We start from the raw sequence: 20,522 nt of genomic DNA, 5'->3' as shown, positions 1-20,522 counted from the left end.
ATGAATGAAAAAGCGGCGGCAATTACTGTAAACACGCTCATCTCTCACTGAACAACCTTGAAAATACCAATGTTTAATCGTTGAGTATTGAGTGAAAGAAAGTCTTTCTGAAAGACATATTTCCCTCGAGATTAGCACGTGCCTTCAAAACGATATTGAAGTTTCATTTTTTCTTGGTGAACTAAACTTGCGAAACAACATGTTCACGGAAATCTTACTTTCTTTTCGTTCAAACAATCCATATTTCAGAGAAATATCACGCAAAGAGCAACGTGAAGAAGAAACAAGTTCTTCATGCTTTGTCGAGGCGAAAGATACAGGTAAAACCTGAACTGTCTGACTAGAGACCCAATACCGTTGCGCAATAGATAGAGAAAGAGGAATGAATTAAGTACGACGGGGCTGATTGGCTACTTAGTTCCCGCTTGATTTGCTCTTTTGTGTGGCAGTTTATGCAAATTAAGATTTCAAGCTGGAGCGACTTTTACTTTCGACTTATTTGTGCGTATTCCACGTGGTATATAGACGGTAGTCAGTGAAGCCCTTCGGATCTCAGTTATTGGTATGTTTTGGGTGATTTTTCAGTTGATACAACTCATATTTAAATATTTTAAGACAGCTATTTGCGATTAGGTGGTCAGGAAAACCGCAGAGAGACCACCGTAGAGTTTCAAAGTCATTCAAAACACACGGTGAAACGAGGCAACAGGCACCGTAAACACGAAGAATTCGACTATTTTACTAGATTACGACTCCCTTCTTTCTACGAAATAGATTGTTCTCTGTCTTTAAGTGACTTCCGATTCATTCACTAGTTTTTTATCTTTGTGCCGGAGGGATTATTTCGATGGTTTTTAAGCGCTTGCCGTAAATCGAACATGTGAGCTCATGTAAACACAAACGTAGGCGTTGGGTCGAAGTTAAACATTAATCACTGGATGAGAAGAAACGACCAGTCAGAATTTGATGTCACACTGGGAAACTGCTTGAGACAATAAAATTTTGTTACTGAGAAAAAGGGGAAGTTAACAAAAATGGCAATGGTTTTATGAGCTAAAGGAAGTGTTTTGTTAGTTCGAAGCTCCATGTCGCTCGAAGACAAATCTTTCATAAAAATTTTCACGTGACCTTTGTAGTGTCCACGTGCACGTGGCGGGAGAACTTTTTTCTTAGATAATTCTATCATATCGTTATAGAACTAATGAAATTAATCAGCATTTTTTGACTTAGGCTATAGGCAATCTCCTTGTGAAACTTATTGCACAATTTTTGTACAGGTCTCAGTAGAGTTTGTAGTATTGTTATACCACCTCACTTGAAATATGTACTCTTTACTTGAACTAAGCTTAATTATGATTAATCCAATCATTCTAATTGTGCTTTAACGGCTCGTTTTGGATAACATATGAAACTGATATTTTTTGCGCAAGGGAAGGTTTCTTATCATCTTTCGGAGAATTTGTATAGTTCTTTAATATATTCGAAAAATACGTTATTGTAGCGAAACAATACGTGGGTCAAAATATACGAGCAATATAAACAAAACACCGTCGTTTTAGAGGACAAAAGGTTGAACCGTGTCGCTATTTTACAGGTCACTTACTTTAAGTACAAAATAAGCGTTCCCCGATCAGTTAGATTTAAGTTTCCTTAGACGCCATGCATCGAAAGTGATAAGAATATGTCCGTAATTATTTGATCATCTGACAATGAAATACGAACATATAATTAGCGTAAGAGTTTAACGCATTGTCATGTGAATAGATCGAGACAACTTTTACCCAGTCAGTGTATGCTTTCAAGAGGAAAATTTCATTTTCCTGCAGGGGATAATTATTCGACCTTTAGCAGCCACCATTTTCGGGCGCTCGATACAGAACTCCCACGGAACATCCAGCTTTGCATTTTTTGGAAATTACCAGACATTCCAAAAATAACAAAAAATATTGATAGAGTTTTCGACAAGTTTTATCGAAATTTTGCGAAAATAATAAGAGACTAAATGACTGATAAGGAACAATGTCTTATCTGGCTTAATGAATCGATAACGAGGTCAGCGATACGTATCCTTAGCAACCAGGCCAGCAATAACTGTGGGTGTGTATTGGAGTGCCCTGTTTGGAGAAGTCACTTTTAAAGTGTCCTGACAATATTTGTGTTCCACTGAGGTTAAATCGAAAATCCAGAATAAATAAATATTGGTTTAAGTGAGGATGTCTTTAGCAGCGCTATGATATTTGGGGACTCTTATCTCGTCATGTAGAATAATTGAAAGCAAATAGCTATAAATCTCATTAGTAGGGAGGTAAACCAGTTGGTAATTGACGAAACGCGTGATTTCGGCACTACCGAAAATGAGACTCAAATGAATCGCAAGGTAGGATTTGAAATACGGACGTTATCATTTCAATTCCATTCATCGCACTACTTCCGTACGTTTCAAGAAACTGCAAATGCATAGTTCCTTCCTATGCTTGCTCTCAAACCACTGTTAAAGGTATCCTTGGTGTTAAAAACTGCCGAGAAAAATCAATTTTGTTTCGAAACAGTTCGTCTCGTGTTCACGTGATACTGTTTAGGTTCCACCATCGAGTTAAATGACAATATAATTATATTTCATCCTAACAGGTGTTCGGCGCTGATAAGTTGAAAGTTGAAAGTTAAATTTCAAATCACGCTATGTTTTCGGATTAGCACGCGATTTTGAAGGACCTGCTTACAAAACGTATTGTGTAAAACAAAATAAAGAAATTTTATTTAAATACTGTTTATTCACGCAAAGTTGGTGATTCAACAGTCTATCAATTTAAGATCGCTTGATTTAGACAACACAAAACTACAGATATCTGTAATATAAACATACCATTCAAAATTCACACGTGATTTGTTTGTGTTGTGCCGCGTGATTGGCAGTGATCTACTTTAGCTGGTTACGCGGCATGAATAGCAATTCCAGCATAGAATTTCAAAGAATTATGGCGCTTCACTTTTGAGACAACCTGCTGAGGTGTAGTCAAAATTGTTGTCATCTAATTTTCCAATATTTATGCGTAAAAGATTGGAAAAGAATATTAAAGAAACTGTGTTGCCTTGTTACGAAGTGGCATATGCAGAAAAATCATCTCTCTTCTTCTCGCAAAGTAGCCTTGTAGAATCGCGTAGGATTCCTTAAAACGTAGAATTCCCCATTTTCTTAAAAAGAGAGTTAGTATTTCGAGTTTGCGGAGTAAAGAAAGTTCAACCAAAAATAGAACACGTTATCCGCAGGCATGCTTTTATATAAACTTCGTTAACAAGCTTGCCCTCCGCGCACGCGATACATTTGTAATACAAAACAAATGATTTCAACAAACCAGAAAAATATCGTTAAGTCATTGAAGAGACCTGAAATTACAGTTCTGCATCATCCATGAGTTATAAAAAATATCTTGATAACCTCTCGACCGCAAATGTGACTCAGAAACACCATCATGTGAAACCAAGTGAAACTATCCCTTGACTTTTGGTTAAGGTAGCGTGACTTGTCTTGTTGCACCGCGACCCGTAAAAGTAGGTTTCACGGTTCACTTTCACTGGAAACGCGTCAAGAAGATAAGAATCTACTTGACATATTGAACTGTTTTACAAAGACACAAAACCGAGTTACGTGCGTTTAAACAACAATGGAAGGCCTCGAAGCTTCAAAACCCGTGGGAAACGTTTTTTTCTTGTTTTCCTTCAAAAGCTTTCTAATACTGGCGCTGAATTTTATTTCAATAGACGTACAAATATATATCCATAAGAAGTAAATGGAAATTGAAAAACGTAAAGGTCGCTCCTAATACGATACAATTCAATATCTTAATCATCCAATCACTTGGCAAATTTGGTGTATGTATTTTACTTGTTATGGAATTGTTTCTCCCTCATGCAAAAGATGAATTAAAACGTGTCTTGAATCGCCACTAACAAATTTTGTGGATTCACAAACAAAAGCCAACTTGCCGGTTCTCAAGCCTTTTAACAATGTGGTGGCGAATGACGAAATATCAACTTTTGATCTTGTATAATCAAACGCTCTGAATTAGAAATCCGCCTTGAGCCTGTTTCAGTTAAGCACGAAAATCTTTATGTTTATGCTTCCTGTGGAGTGACCCAACTGATACTTAACAGGGACCTTAGCGGGAAAAGTATAGAAATCCGTACTCGTAAAGTTACCACCAAAATACAGACGCTCGGTGTGAATTAATTAAAAAAACAACGAAAATGTCAGTAACGATTGCTAGCCGCTATTGTCATAAAAATTCACTGTATGTCTTGGAAAGCATTCAAATATCTTTGAGACATGACAAGTCTAAAAGCTGACATCGGTTACAATTTGTAAATATGCCTCATCCTGTCAATGCCGCGAACAGACCGGCAGATACGTAACGGGTTGAAATTTCCAAATAAAAAGAGCTCTCTAAATCTTTGCCAAGTTAGTAAATCGCTCTTCGTCCCTGTGCCAAGTATTTCGCGGCTGTCGATCAACTCTAGCAGGTAAGGACTATATCATAGATATCATTCTAAAATATTTTCCATAATTCATGGCTTCCACAGTTCAGCCCATTCATCAGTATATTTTCAAGTGCAGCAAAACAATAAGTCACACACTCCCTTTGAATGGCCGTATTTTGAAACCGAATTTTCTCTTGAAACATCATAAAGAATAAGTAAATCATACTCTTGATTTTCAAAAGCCAATTTTAAGTTAATATTGCTATGAATTGTTGGTACATCCCCATAGCACATGGGAAAATGGAAGATTAATAAACTACCAGCTTTTTTCCGCATTACTTAATATTTGGTGATCATATATGAGGGTTCTTAATTGTGTACTACTAAAGAGTACATCACCTACAAACAGAATACATTTTACCCCATAACCAGGGAATTCAATTGAAATTGAAACGTGTGTATTGTTGCCCTTACAACTGTATTGCGCCACGATCAAATTCTTGAATTGAAAGAAGGAGAAAGTTCCGGCCTTTACAGGTTTCAGACTCGGTTGAACAAAACTGAGCTGAAATATAACGTCTCTTGTCGTCAGTTTGCCAGCTGGCGACCAAATTTGTGGGAATTTTGCTCTGTACGTCAGAGAAAACGTATTTCTTTCCCACTTAAAAACTTCGAACTTTTCAAGCGATCGTGACCTTGAAGTTGTCGCGCCTCGCGTGATTTTCGCAAGGTACACGAGGCCCCAGGACATCATCAAACCTTGGCGGGAAATTTCTCGGCTTCCTGAAAGCGAGGCCCTCTTGATGCGTCACATGGTATTTGTTTCCCTACCGAAGTGAAATTTATTCCGTGTGGGGAGTTTGTAAAACCTGAGCATCATCGAATATAAGTTTAAGTCATGAATTGAAAAGCTGTATAGCGACGATGATAGGGGACCTTAGCGCCTTGAAAAAACTGCCTTCTCCTTGAAGGACAGAGACAAACATTATAGCCCCTGAACAATGAAATCATTTTCCTACACGAGTTCACACTTGGCTCACCTCAAGAGAGTCACTTGTTTTCTTGTTTTGACAGCTTTGTTGACGAAAGTAGGATGAGATGAGTTTGTGAAAGTAGTCAACTGGGGTTCTACGTGATTTTTATTTTATTATTATTTTTTTTGGGATCAGTAACCACGTAGAGAGGCCTTTGGTTTTCGAGGAGGCGTTAGGATCTCACATAAGTTCTTTTTCGATCAAAAAAAAGAGGGAAACCTTTCGCTTCGCATGATCACTCGGAATTTTTTTTTCTGATATCGATACGGATCAGCTGTGACCGAGGTCGAATGAGACAATTTTACTCGAGTTTCTTTACCTTTTTTCTTAAAAAGCTGAGAATATTATTTTCAATTAAGCCTGTGTTTAAAGTCAGACTATTGATTGAGGAAAATATTCCAGTGATAACAGCTATTACCGGTAACCACCGAATGTTAAACATTTTCTCCGAATCGTCTTGACAAATTTCACATTTATCGTGGTCACTAATTGCAAACTTGCTGATAAAGGGTCTTTTAAACATTCGAGAAACGAGAAAGTATAAGCTCCTGCATAAATATAATACAAGAAACAGAATCGAAGCTCTTGTGAGCAATTTTTCACACGTTAGCTGAAAGTATCAGGGAGTAAAATTCAGCGCGAAGGAGGTTCAACAAAATAAGACCATTTGGATATAAAATTCAGCGCGTAGGAGGTTCACCAAAATAAGACCATTCGGATATCAACTAAGCCTGGTCAGCTGCTTTCCGCGTGACCTGAATTGATGGTGTTCAATTGTTGTGTTTTGTGTTGCAGGGTCGTAAACAGTGAGTTCATTATTCAGAGGTTTGGAAATGGCCAAAGAAGAAGATCTTGAGTATTCGGACACCAAGAAAATCACCTTCAACGTCGAGAACGAGGAAATTGGGGAGATCAATAATCCGCATCCGACCACCGACATAGAAAGTAATGGAGTAACAGTTCGAATTTACGAAGCTGATAGCGACCGTGGCAAGTGGGGCAATCAAATAGAGTTCATTCTCGCTGCCATCGGATTTGCGGTTGGTCTTGGAAATGTATGGCGTTTTCCCTATCTTTGCCAGAAAAATGGTGGAGGTAATATAGCATTTTCTCTACTACTTGTTTTGTGTGGAACTGTGTAAAACCTTCCCGCTCAGGAGTTCAGCGGACGAAGAATTAACGGAAAAAAAGAGCTTTTGTCGAAAAAAAAGATCTTAATTTCCCTAGCTATGAAATTATCTAGGTATTTCACATGAAAATTCTGTTTCTGCGGAAAGAATGCTTTTTTCCACGTGTTTCATCGAGTTAAAACATGTGATATTTTAAATTCATCAATAGAACCTTTCATGTGATAAATTGACTGATTTTACAACCAACACGAAACTAAAGTTTTTGCTCTATTTTTCTAAAAATTCCTGCTGGACTTTAAAGACTTTTCAAGGTTTCTTTCTTTCCTAGGGCAAAGTCAGCCTCACAGTGTCTCTTCTCTGCTCTTATTCCCCTCTTCCTCGTTGTATTCTCCTTTACAAGTAAACAAAGCTTTTCCGCCATTCATTCGCATTTGACCACAATGACGAAGTGAAAAATTTGCGTTTCCGAAATGCGCCACCATTCCACAAAGTGCATGTATCTGTTGAATATCTCTGCTGCTATATTAAAAAAAAACGTTTATTCGAGAACCTTTTGTGGAAATGTGAACAAATGTAAAATAAACCGTGAATTACTACTACGCCACGAACGATTTACGTAAATCGATTTGCATGACCACCAACGTGGTCAGTCGCAAAGGTTAAATATCCTTACACACTTTAAAGTGAAGTGGATTTACGAAGAAACAAAATGCCGTTAAATTCATTAGTTTTCTTTCTGTATCGAAGCTCCATTTCAAGCCCATCACTGGTACAAGCAAATCGAATCAATATTTTTTGCCTTCGTTCCTATTCTATTAGCATAATGATTTAACTTTCCACTGCGATCTCGTTTGCCAGCTAACTTCTGTTCTCCTATATAAGTGGTTACCTCGCCAGAAATTCGTATCAATCACAAATTAATTTTAACTCTATATCGTTAAATCGAACGAAAAGGGCGATTACTTCGAAGAACAGAGGGCAATTTATTTTTCATAATCAGTGGCTTGTAGGAATCTGCCTTCCTTCATATTGTATCACGTGTATTTGTTTACGTTTTTCTTCCCGCCTTTATTTTCGCGCATGAAGTGTCATGTGACCAGAATTTTTTTTTATTTTTTTATTTTTTTAGCAACATACTTTATTTTTCAATATTTTACCCCGCCGGCTGTTTCTTTTCATTCCTTTTGTAGAAAATTTTATCTTTTTTTTTTTTGCAACCTGATATTCTCGATGCTCATGATATGTTACGCTTCAATATATCTGGAAAAAAAATTGTCGACAAATTTATATCACTTCTTGTAAAAAGTGTATTAAAACTATCTCTCCTTCCCTCAAGAACAAGCAGAAATAGCATTGTCTTAACGTAAAGCCTAAGAGCAAACTAATTATGATTGTGTTACCAGCTTAATTCAGTAACACCTAAACCGTGATATTCGCAAGTTCAAAGTCAAATCACAGGAAAATCTTGAAAATTGGGAGGATTTATTTTCAAGGTCTTTTTTCGCCACAATTGCCTGATTTCTAGGACAATAGTTCGTTAAGTTCTGGGATCAAGTTATTGATATAGAGGTAATTGAATTTCAAATACCTTCGTGCCGTCTTGTTTGCATGTGGTTTACATTTTCAATGTGATATGCAAACGGCATCTCTGGTCTACTTATTAACTACAAACGAAAATTGGGGCAAACGGAAATTGCTTCCATTTCCAAATACAATGAAACTAACAAGTCAACTTGAAAACAGAAGTTGTGTTTCCCGAGCTGTAATGTAATTGAGCAGTAAAAATCACTGTAACAAGAGCTGTACGAAGTCTGCTGCAAGACTAAAATGCAGTTACACGACGTAGGCCGAAAGATTATCTTCAAACTTACCTCGGTTTTTGTCTTATTTTCGGGCAGCTAACTGGAAAGTAGTAGGCAGATGATTCGAGGTAGATGTCCTCGTTACGAAGCGAAGACGAATTTTCACGATCGTATTTGCGCTGAAATTCGATTTGATGGGGCGTTTCCTAAATTATCCAAAGCTCTGCAGGATACCTCCGAACAGGCTTGAACCGATGTCCCCGTAAGTTTACAACACAACTCATGTAAACAAAGAGTTTTAAAACTAAAAGAAATTCTGCGAAGTTGCACCTCTTTTGTCCAGAAATGTTTAACCATCTGACTTTTGTGGACGTAGAGAGTAAATAGAGTTTGAAGATCAAATAAATTAGCCCGAAAACGCGGCAAAAAGAATGGCACCTGCCAATTATAATCTACCGGAGTCGGAATGGTTTTCTTCTAGTTCATTCAAACTTTGGCCTTCACAAGTAGCGTAGTACTATTTTACAGTGAGAGGAATTCGGATCATTATTAAATCGTGTGATTTAGAGCTTTTCTTCGAGAAAGAAGTAGCCTAAGGGAACGTAAAGTGAAGACTCCAGAGGTCATGAGTGAAATTTGATCTTCCCACGTGCATTGCATCCACCGGTGTTTGTTTTCATATGCTCCTCGAGGTGAAGCAAGTGCGCATTTGATATCCGTCCGTTCGCTGAAAAGGAGGTTTCTTTCCAGCCATGTCTTCAGCAGATCAAAAGGATGGCGTCGTAAACGTAACTGTCACGGATGCTCTGGAGAAAAATTTAGAAATCCCGGAACAAAAATCAGCCAAAAATGGCGATGTTGTGCCAGAGGTGGCTGTGGCGGACGACAGAGGAGGATGGGGGAACAAGATAGAATTTATTTTGGCCACTGTTGGCTTCGCGGTCGGTCTTGGAAACATATGGAGATTTCCTTATCTTTGTCAAAAAAGCGGAGGAGGTATTTTATCCGATATTTGTACCTGGTTGAGGCCTTTTTGTCCGGGGCAAACCTTAACATATAATCGGTTGAAAGGTTACGTACTAAACCCTGGAGGAGGTCCACCCCTCGATTATTATTAATCACAGGTTAAATTGGCAGACTGGCAATCTTATTTGTATTGTTGATAACTAAATAACGCCTATTTCGAAATTTTTCGGATTAAGATTACTTGACCGTCTTCGGTCTGAATAAATTTGTGCATGAAAATAATATTCAAAAGCATAGTCTGACCTTAACCATTGACGGGAAATTAACATCATGGGTATTTGAAAATCGTCTTAGAGATATCGTATTACCCTTTTTTTACTGCTTAACTGGTGAAGGGCTTTGTTTAGTTCTACCTTACTGGATGCAGAAGGCGAAACCGATTAAAGTATTGTGGTCTTTTTTTATTGTTTTTGAAATGGACCTGTACGCGACACGTATTCGCTCGTTTAGATGCAAACGATTCTCTTGTTTGTTTAGCTTAAGTGCGTCTGGCTGATTTTATCGACGATGAACATTTCCCCCGCAAAATACGAAGAAACAGGTCGCTTCATTCAGAAAATTGCGTGCTTCGCTTATCTCAGATATTTTTATGTGTGTATTTGCGCTGATTCACGCCAAAATTCCCGCGTTCAGTTTTTTACCTTTCAGTACTGAAGCATCTCAAAGAATTGCCAGACAAATGATTTTGTAAAAGACTTTAATGTAAGACAAATGGATCGGTCTTCTGTCGATCGGAACGTTCATCGTAGAATGATTTATATTCGGATACTGTCACGCTCTCGGACGTGTGTGTGACTGGTTCATGCTTAGGCTCTTTTGTGACAAGCCGCAACCCGCCTTTGTTTTGCCCAATGCGTTTCACAACAATATTTCACAATGGTTTTGAACATAAATTTATTTGTCAAGTGGCTGTAGTTGTTGTAAAATAATGTAATCAAGGTCGCTTTGTTTTCTTTCGTTAATCTTTAGTGATAACATGGATATTATCAACAGATAAGCGCAAATTAAATTTGGATTGGGTCTGTTCACACTGAATGTTGATTAGGCAGTCCAAAGGATGAAAAAGTGCGCTGTTTGAGGGCTGGTTATTCACCAGAGATCAAACTTGGGCCGCGGTTTCAGATAATTGTTTAAAGTAAGTCATCGTTTTTCCAAAGACAGATCAACTCTGTTCACAAAAATCAGCGTTTAAATGAAGCATGAGGATAGTTTAAAACATGGTTTTGCACAGATTAACTGCCCTTTGTATCTTGTAGGAGTGATGCTCTGTAATTGCATCTTCATGAGATAATTATTTACTTGATGTGTCATTGTTTATTGTAGCAAAACAGATTAGAGACAGTTGTATGTGGTTGTGCAAGAAATTCAAAACAACTCTTTGTTTAAACATAGAAGATTTTACATCAAAATATTTACAGTCACTAAAATATCAGTCAGTGCAATATGCTTGACATACATTTTTTCACCTTTTCGTTTGGCAATGCTATAAATGCAAACAGATTCTCTGGAAATGGGCTTACTTCTGCCAGTGTTTCTTAAAGGAATATTTATTCATTGCTTTGTCCTTTTACTTGAAATGTACATGTTTTTACCAATAATTGACATTCCAGAATTTACTTCAGTTTATCAGTTCGGGAGATAGATTTGCCAGAGGTTCTTTGAACATGAGCAGAGTGATAACAGTCATCAATATTTCATATTCCATACAATTTTGAGGTTCTAAAGATTCAGTAATTGACTGTTGTAAATTATTTGCTGAAATTTTAATCCAACAGTTCAATAAAACAGTAGATCTGTATCATATGAAATCAAAATGAAGATGATCTTGACATTGCATGACTTTTTAAAACATCCAAGTATTGTGATGATATCTGATGTGCCCCCTTCCCCCCCCCCTCCAAAAAGAAAAAATTGTGTTCTCCCATAGTGTAATGTTGCATTGAAAATCAGAGATTAGACTAGATGGCTTTAAAGTGTTAGGAACGGGGGCAGCTAAAATAGTATATTCAGAGGGAGACAGAGAAATTACAGCAAGACAAAAAGACTTCCCCTTCCTCTCCTAGTAGTTTTTACTTGTAGTTTGGTTGCTCAGACATTTGTAAAATACAACAAAGAAGGGGAAGTACCAGCCCTACAGCCACTTTAGTCTGAAATCTGCTCCTGAATACAATTTAAGACTGTTTTCTAATCTATAAGATGTTTGTCTCTGTGAGCTCATAGGTAACTTAACCGACAAACAATTATGAAGCACTTCCTATACAAAACATGTATCAGTTTAACAAAACTATTTTTCATTTACAGGTGCATTTTTGATTCCATACTTCTTAAGTCTTTTCCTCATTGGTATCCCACTGTTCTTCCTTGAGCTTGCCATTGGCCAGAGTTTGCGACAAGGATCTGTTGGAGTATGGAATGCCATTCACCCATACCTTGGGGGTGTTGGTTATGCCTGTGTTGTTGTCTGTCTACTTGTGGGAATGTACTACAACATGGTCATTTCTTGGTGCTTTTACTATCTGTTTGCTTCATTTCAAGACCCTCTACCATATTCCACGTGCCCCAGACTGGATAATGGCACATTGCTAGAAGAGTGTAAAGAGGCTGGTCGCACACAGTTTTACTGGTACAGAAAAGCCCTTGATGTGACTCCATCCATTGAGGAAAGTGGTGGTCTTGTTTGGCATCTTGTCCTTGTGCTGTTAGTGGCTTGGGCTGTAGTGTTCCTGTGTATGATGAGAGGTGTTCAGTCAGCAGGAAAGGTAACTCATAACTGGTTACTCTATGCTTATATAAGACTGTATTGAGAGGGACAATTTTAGTCCCAAAATCCACTATAACCTCAATAATCTTCAGTGCCAACTCCAAAAGTGCAAACTTTTGGGAATATTAAAATTGAGGATGTTTGGTTTAGACTGTCTTACTCCCCCCCTCCCCCCCTCCCCCCCTTACCCCCAATTTAACATAAGTCCACTTTGTCCAAGTCTCTTTCACTAACTGATGAGGCTAAATGGATGAACATAATCCAAAAATTTTTGGAAAAGGTCTGATAAGGACTCTAATAGTGTTGGTTTATTTATCAATTTTAAGGCTGTGTACTTTACTGCTACATTCCCTTACATTGTCCTGACCATCTTCTTTGGTCGTGGCGTCAGCTTGGAAGGTGCTGGTGCTGGAATTGCTCACATGCTGAAACCCCAGGTTAGTGTCTGGTCTTTCAATAAAATGTTTGTCAGGGACCTTAGAATATTACAGTGTTTGGTTGCAAATATCCAATGATCTAATCAAGTACCACACTTGAGGAAGGTTTACTAGTGTGCATATCACCAACTATGCCTTTTGTGGGCTTACACTGGGATGCCATAAAGGAAACAAAGACTTAACCCTTGACACCCCAACATCAGTATGCATATTCTCTGTACTGTTCTTTATACATTTCCGAAGGTGCTGACAAGAAGAATTTGTTTACCAATCAAAAACTTTTTTCATTGATGATTCTTTTTTTTATTCTTGTGACATTAATCTGTGATTCAGGGGTGATATTGTGGGGAGAAATTAGATGCTGGTCACTTTTAGGGTTTAAAGAGTTAAGAAATTTTTGAAAAAAGAAAAAGGATGAAGGATTTCATGAAAACAGAAGGTCAGCAATGATAGGAGGGTTTTTTGCTGGATTAGCATGGTTGAAATCTCTGTGTTGTCACCCTATACTAGTGGCTCAATGGATTATTCATCCATTTCTTCATCATCCCCAAATTTCTTATTGCAGTTTTCAAAGCTCGCAAATCCTCAAGTGTGGCTGGAAGCTGCTACACAAATTTTCTTTTCTCTAAGTGTGGCCTTTGGAGGACTTATTGCCATGTCCAGTTACAATCCAGTGCACAACAACTGCCACCGCGATGCTATTATGGTCTCATTGATCAACTGTGGAACATCAGTGTTTGCCAGTATTGTTATTTTCAGCATCCTTGGATTCAAGGTTTGCCATAAGATTATTATGCTGAGCCTTTTATACACTTTACCCTTATCCTGTTACTTGTAAAGATAACACAATGCTGATATTGTTGGTGTAGTCTTCTGTCAAACTCCCTAAAACTATTTTTTTTCTTCTTTTGAGTTGTTTAGATGTCTATAATTGTATCTTTCAAGAGTTTAAGTTGAGAATTACATCATGTTGAAGAACTGGAAAGGACCAGTTTTGTATTTGCAACTTTTGTGAATTCAAGAATTTTTCTTCCCAATAGATGACCCCCACAATGTTAAATTGTGTATTATTTATGGTTTAACTGTTTATGCAGTATACTTTAATATGTTCCACTCATTTTTCCTATGCTTTCCAATTTTTCTTCCTTTTAATTTTTTACTCTCATTCTTTGGGAGTAACAAAAATCTAACTTCTAGCTTTTAAGTTGGTGAAACCAGGCAATTTTCTCAGTTTTTATTCACCCGATCTGTTATTTCAACATTATTTCTGGATCTGTAGTACTTAATATTTTAGTCTGCAACCCTATTCATCTCTTTCCTTTAGAACTAGAAAATATTCTCTTACTTTACTTCAGAGAGCTTTGTTGTGGCATCACTTGTAGGTAAACATTTTAATATTTGGTACCTTTTTAGGCCACTCGTTCTTTCCATGATTGTCAAGAGTTTTATGGAGCCATAAACAACACTAATGGAACTGACTTGGTTGCTGAGAAGTGTAAGGACTTGGAATATTGGCTTTCAGAGGTAAGGTGGAGGTTATCTTATTACAATAACTAGAAGAATTCATGCATTATTTTCGAATAAAGGTACACACAATAAAAATAATATTGATGTCAATCTAGCACAGATCAAAATATGTTACTACGTAGGTCATTTGGATAACTCTTCATTGCATAAAGATTTAAATATGTACATGTTAGAAGTGGGCGAGTACATGTTTTGTTTTCATAGTTGTTGCTATATGCTATCTTCACTTATTGTTGTATACCATTTATGTTGTAATATGTATGCCAAAGACTTGACTATCACACAAAAGCTCAAAACAAATACAACAAAAAACTGGATCTAGGAGGTTGAGGTTTTTATCTCACATTCCTGGTACAAATCTTTAAAATTCAAGTACTCTATTTTGCTAATTGTTTCCATGCTGTATCAACCCTATAACCTCTTACCACATACCACGCTATTCCCACTGTGATTCTCAGTTGGTTGTGCATGCACAGATCTTCAAGGTGATGTTTCTTTAATTTTGCAGTCTGCATCTGGCCCTGGTCTGACGTTCATTGCTTTCACTGAGGCTATAGTCAAAATGCCTGCCTCACCCCTCTGGTCTGTGCTGTTCTTCACAATGTTGCTGACCCTTGGACTTGGCAGCATGTTTGGAACTCTGGAAGGAGTCATCACCCCATTTTACGACATGAAAATTGTACCATGGAGGAAAGAGATCATGACTGGTAGGTGTCTTGGTCTTTAAAGTTGTATGTTTAGTGTCCAAAATGTCTGTTTAAAGCATGGTATCTCACTGGTGGCAAAGAATTTGTTTTGTCTTATCTTGTTCATCAGTGTGCATGTCTTGAGGTATAGAATGTTGTGAGATATGAAATATAAATAGCTTTCAGGGCTCTCTTAGTTTGGCCACTTCAGGAATAACTAGTAATGTTAGCATAACTTAACCATGGGATTTATTTGCAGGTATCATCTGCGTCTTCTGTTACATCACTGGTTTACTGTTTACCCAGCATTCTGGACAGTACTGGCTCCAGATGTTTGATAACTACTGTGCTACACTGCCTCTGCTGTTCATTGGCCTGTTTGAACTTGTTGGTGTCAGTTACATCTACACAATTGAAAGGTAAGTGTACTTTACAAAACTCAGTGGAGGAGCCATGATTGGAGGTCTTTGTGTTATATTTATGGTTTTTCTTCAAAGCTGCTCTGACATCTTGTTCTTTTCCCCTCAACAGGTTTGAAGATGATATACAGTATATGATTGGCTTCAGACCACATGCATACTGGAGGATCTGCTGGCGCTATGTATCACCTTTCCTCATTTCTGTTATTCTCATTGCTAGCATCATCAATCTAGCAATCACACCTATGACATATTCAGCATGGGATCCTAATCTTGTAAGTGTTCTGGCCAATTTTGTCCAATGCATGCTAAAGTTTGTCAAAACTATTAAAAATTGTCAAATATAATTGGCTATTAGCTGCCTGATTTTAACACTAGTAAGATAGTCAGTGCATTGTACTTATAAATGAACATTTTAATGGGACAGGTTGTGTGTTTTGCCTGCTCTGTAGTCATACAAATTTGTTGATCACTGGTAATTGTTGAGTCAACTTGGGTTGTATTCCTAATAATAATTAAACTGAATTGAAAGAGCTATGAATTTTGTAATGCAAACCAACTGCATGGTCAAAAGGTTACAATAGTAACTAGAAGTTGTAGAAAAAGTACAAAGAAACACAGGTATAAAAAAAGCAACAGAAGTACAGTAGAGCTAAAAGATATATCTATGGATGGGAGAAAACAGGATCTGAAGGTTAAAGAGTTAACCTTTAAAAGTAAATTATAATTACAACTGTAGAAAGACAGTGGTAAGGTTTGCATCACAAACCTAATCATGGGCCTACACTGTCCACACATTAACATGGACAATTTCATTACAGTAAATGGTTTGAACCCAGTGGTAACATGTAATAGTGTAGTTTGATTGTCCGGGTGAGTGTAGTCCTGAGAAGGGCTGTTGCCAGTAATGATGACTTTTCACCATTACTGACAACAGTCCTTCTCAGGACTACACTCACCTGGATGATCAAACTGCACTATGACAATTTTATTGTTGTCCACTTTCAAAAGTATCTGTATTCGTCTGTTTAAAACATAACATTTCACAAGCAGATAAAGATTAGGTGATGAATGTGGCTTTAAAGAGGTTTGAGGTATAACTACTTCTACATGTCACATACAGGTTGAAACCAAGTTAACCTTTTTTCCTTCTGTTTGGTCTTTTCAGTCCAAGACAGTGGACTTAAATTATCCTGGATGGGGCTATGCTGTCATTGTCCTCCTTATATCAACGTCAGTGCTCTTCATTCCTATCTTTGCTTTACTGCGTTATTTTGGGATCTTGAAGTACAAGAAGCCAACCCCTCAACAGGGTGCTGGTGATGGTGTCCCTCCAGGATCAATCACTCCATCAATGTCTCGTGTACCTCTGCCACCCATGGAAGTACCATTGTCTGGAACTCGAGATGATGAGGATTGACACTAAGAGTGTGGTAATTGTGAAGAAGATCTCCCTAAAAAACACCTGTCACCTGACAGTTGGCTGACAGTCTGTGAGACAGATAGCTGACAGACAGCCAACAGTAGGCCAACTGTCAGCTGACAGTTTTCAGCAGACCTGTTGGGTGACAGTCAGTCAACAGTCAGTATAAGTGATTCAAGGTATACAGAGTAACTTCAACATTAAAAAGTATACATTAATTACAGTCAAATTTTTATTTTTCCTTTTATTCTTGGGTCTATCACTAATATTGGTAACCTGTTGGTTAACTTTCAGTTGACAATCAGCTGACAGGGTTTTTCAGGGAGCTCTTCTTTACAATTACAAAGTTTGTAGTTGCTTTCCCTGCTTAATTAGCAGTTTTGTATGGGTATTGAAACTTTGATGTAAGGAGGAAGGGTAACACTCAGGTTCACCTACAAAACTGCCAGCTAAGCAAGCAAACTTAAAGCTAATGTAAATAATTTAGCTTTGGGGTTCGAGGGTGATTTCTCTTCCTTTTTATCTGTATAAAGTCAACCAAAATATAAAAAGGTGTTGTCCTTGCCTTAAAATCTATAGAGTCTTTTACAAAAATATTAAAAATTTAGTTGATAAAGATATTTAGTGGGTGTCAGGTTAAAGTATAGGGCACAGGTGTAGCTTGCAAATAATTAGCAGAGTCATTTGTAGGAGGTGATAGAATTGTTTTGGGTTTTTAAATGTTAAAGTACAATCCAAACAATGATGCATGTATGAACTGCACCCACTGCTTTTTAGGGCTGTACATGTTCATGTATTTACAGGCCTGTCAATGTGCATCCTCAGGACTCCAGAATGCTAGTATCAGGTCCAAACCTCTCAACTCACCTTACTCAGTTTAAATGATATTTCAAGTGATAACCTGAGTTGTTGTGATTTGTGGGTAGTGGAATTTTTCACTCCATTAACTTTTGTTGGTGCATCTTCCTGCAGTTGCACAAATGGCTATTGTTTGCAATAATTATTGTTTTCATCTGTTATAGTGTAGCGTTTCGTCAGTTATGTGGATAGTTTTAACCAGCCATATACCTAATTTTAATAATGGTAAAGCGAATGTCTTTGAACAACAACTTTCTCTATTGCTCTGATCTTAATTTTCAACTTGCCTTTCATAAGTGATGCTATGATGTCATGGTTTAGTATATCAGGTGCATTGTCTGCCAACTGCAGGACAGTTGTGAAATTTTCAACACACGTGTATGTGATTTTAGGTATTTGTGACTTTATTTGAAACTAATTAAACCAGATTGGTCCTGGTGACTTTGCAGATAAAATGTTTATCATCCTTACACCTGATATTCTTGACCAGAATTGAAATCTGAAGCCAAACAGAAGAAACTGAGAGCAAATTCATTTGAGCTTTGGAGAAATAACATATTTTCTGTGTTATTGAATATTCAAGATGAATTAGGGCAACTTTGTGAGGGGAAATTATAAAAAGGGAAGTTGGTTCAAAGCAGGGTGGCTTAACTAACCTTCCATTTACACAGAATACTTTTTTCTGACATTGCCTTGTACATGAGCTCTCCTTACTGATCATGTTTAAAAGAGGTTTGTACCTTTTCTTGTCATTCTCAAACTTGATAAGCTCCATTCAAGCCTTAAATTACAGAGATTGTATGTAATAGTGTAGGTATGTGATACTTTTTTTCTATGGAGACAGGTTTTGGCAATAGTTGAAGTGAACATACTTATACTCCACTTGAAGCCTGAAAACACATCTCATTCCTAGCACTACTGTTGTATTACAAGCTGTTAGTAGGCTTGTTTTGCTGTTTTGCTTTGGAAACTAAAATTTATCCTCTAGATATTGAATCCATCCTTCTGTTGTAGTTCACAAATTACTTTTAAAATGCAATGAAAATATTTCTGTTAAAATTCATCCAACTTTCATCACAATTTTGCAGAGAACTTTGTCATGCAGAAATCTTCATATTCATTGCTTTCATTCACTAAATTAAAAAGAGGACCATTAAGGGAAATGATCTAGCACAGTATACTTTAACAGTACAGTACTTGATGCATACAATTAGAAAAAATTTAACTTTCAAACTAGAATGCTGGGACAAAAGTGTGTAATTTTTTAAGAAATGTAGTCCCCATTGATGTTTAGCTTCAAACACAAATATTTCTAATTAAAAGGAGCAACTCGTGTATTTTTTTCCAAAAACATACCTAATGTTTGCATAATTTAGCACTGAACAATCTCTCATTTAAATCTTTGGGCTTGTCAGAAAATTTTTACTTAATAATTTCGTTTTCTTTTGAGTAGACAGACAATAGATTTGAGGGTATTCCAGAATGGTAGAGAATGGAAACAAGTAAAATATATTATAGCTACTATCTTGAAAAGTTGAGGCTCAAGTTTTCAAGATTGCAAAACGTGACTGGGCTGCTTCAATTAAAGGCTTGCTGTAAAATAATAGCTTGAGTGTGATGTAAGTTGTAGTATGATAACAATGATAATTTGGTAAAGAATTACTTCATTATATGGGTTAGGAGGAGATTTTTAACTTTTTAGTACTTTGTTGTCTACAATTGATATCTTGCCCTGATTTTAGACTTGTCAGTTATAATATTTGTTTAGATTCAAATGTATTCATAATTTGAAGACATTTTTGAGCCAGCTTGATGTATTTTATGGCCATTTTAACACTTGACTCTTTATAACGGGAGTCTTAGTAAAATTAATGCTACATTTTTGCAGTTATTCAGTTATCGGAAGCTTATCAGTCAAGTCAACTAGTGTATAATGTGAAATGAAATAAACTTATCTTGTTATCACAGTCAACTCATTTGTTTTGATCATTTTAACTATGAACCGAAGTACTAGCTCCTAGTCACATTTTGAGGTATATTGGCATAGCCAAAGTAATCACCCCTGGAGTGAAAAGGGGAGGGGGAGGTTACTCCGGTTTCTTGATGTCAAGTACACCATTGCCAACCATAACCGGGAAGTAGTGCTTACCTTTTAAGATTTGGGTAAAGATTTTGAGATTGGAAATATCCTTCTGCTTCACGAAGTTGACGAGATTATTGCTGTTTTTCTTGTGTTTCTACATCAGGCGAAGAAATTAAAATCGAATAACAAGGAAAAAGTCCCACAATACTTATGAAGCGAGTTGCATAGCCACTTTCTATCAACAAGGAGCGCTGGATAATGATTGATAAATTAATCAACTCACCAAAGACGGTGTTAAATTCTTTTTATTTTGTGTAAGCTCCACAGAGTTTGCACGAAAAGAGAAGCAAAAGTGCATGTCGTTGATTCTAGTATCACTATAGTTGCCATCACCATCTCACCAGAATGCGTCAGGGCCAGATCGTTGTTCCTATAGAGGAACCATTCCACCCGTAAAAAAAAATTATTCGTTGATTTCTCAAAAGTTTTCATTATCTCAATAGGACTTAGAGGGATGGTTTGGCTTGGATTTTAATCGTGAACAACTCTAGATCTATTAATATTATAGATCTAGATTATAGATCTAGATCTATTGCCCATTTAAATGTTTGGGGAGGGCCAGTTGGGGTTTTGGGACGTGGCTCATCTGGTATTTGAATAGATCCTTATTATCTAGAAGTGATATATGAAAATAATGATTCTTGAATTGATCGCTGTTTAAAATATACCGGTAAGAATTAAGAAAAGAAGAGGAATTACCTCCATGGCAAATGTCGCTGTTAGTAGCCACAGCTTACATATCTCTTTGACTGCAACCAGGTATATTACAGATTTGCCAGAGATGATATTCCAACTGAAAT

The 20,522-nt window shown here is 37.1% G+C and overlaps 1 protein-coding gene across 3 annotated transcripts; it reads left to right on the top strand.

The window, feature by feature from the left end:
* Positions 1–454: 454 nt before the first annotated feature.
* On the top strand, positions 455–19,551 carry LOC131771547 (sodium-dependent neutral amino acid transporter B(0)AT3). 3 transcript variants are annotated; one of them, XM_059087355.2, is made up of 10 exons: positions 455–562; positions 6,306–6,605; positions 11,770–12,227; positions 12,556–12,666; positions 13,232–13,441; positions 14,080–14,190; positions 14,702–14,900; positions 15,139–15,298; positions 15,411–15,573; positions 16,467–19,551. In XM_059087355.2, exons 2-10 carry the CDS (start codon positions 6,344–6,346, stop codon positions 16,716–16,718), a joined length of 1,926 nt encoding a protein of 641 aa, XP_058943338.1. In that variant the 5' UTR covers positions 455–562; positions 6,306–6,343; the 3' UTR covers positions 16,719–19,551. The 3 variants fall into 3 exon arrangements, with proteins under 3 accessions (XP_058943338.1, XP_058943339.1, XP_058943340.1); XM_059087356.2 differs by lacking the exon at positions 455–562 and adding an exon at positions 4,378–4,518; XM_059087357.2 differs by lacking the exons at positions 455–562; positions 6,306–6,605 and adding an exon at positions 9,007–9,438.
* The last annotated feature ends 971 nt before the right edge of the window (positions 19,552–20,522 follow it).

The sequence above is a fragment of the Pocillopora verrucosa genome, chromosome 1, assembly GCF_036669915.1.
Source record: "Pocillopora verrucosa isolate sample1 chromosome 1, ASM3666991v2, whole genome shotgun sequence".
NCBI classification, from domain to species: domain Eukaryota; kingdom Metazoa; phylum Cnidaria; class Anthozoa; order Scleractinia; family Pocilloporidae; genus Pocillopora; species Pocillopora verrucosa.
Note: the sequence above shows the minus strand (reverse complement) of the source record. Positions and strands in the feature narration are given on the sequence as shown.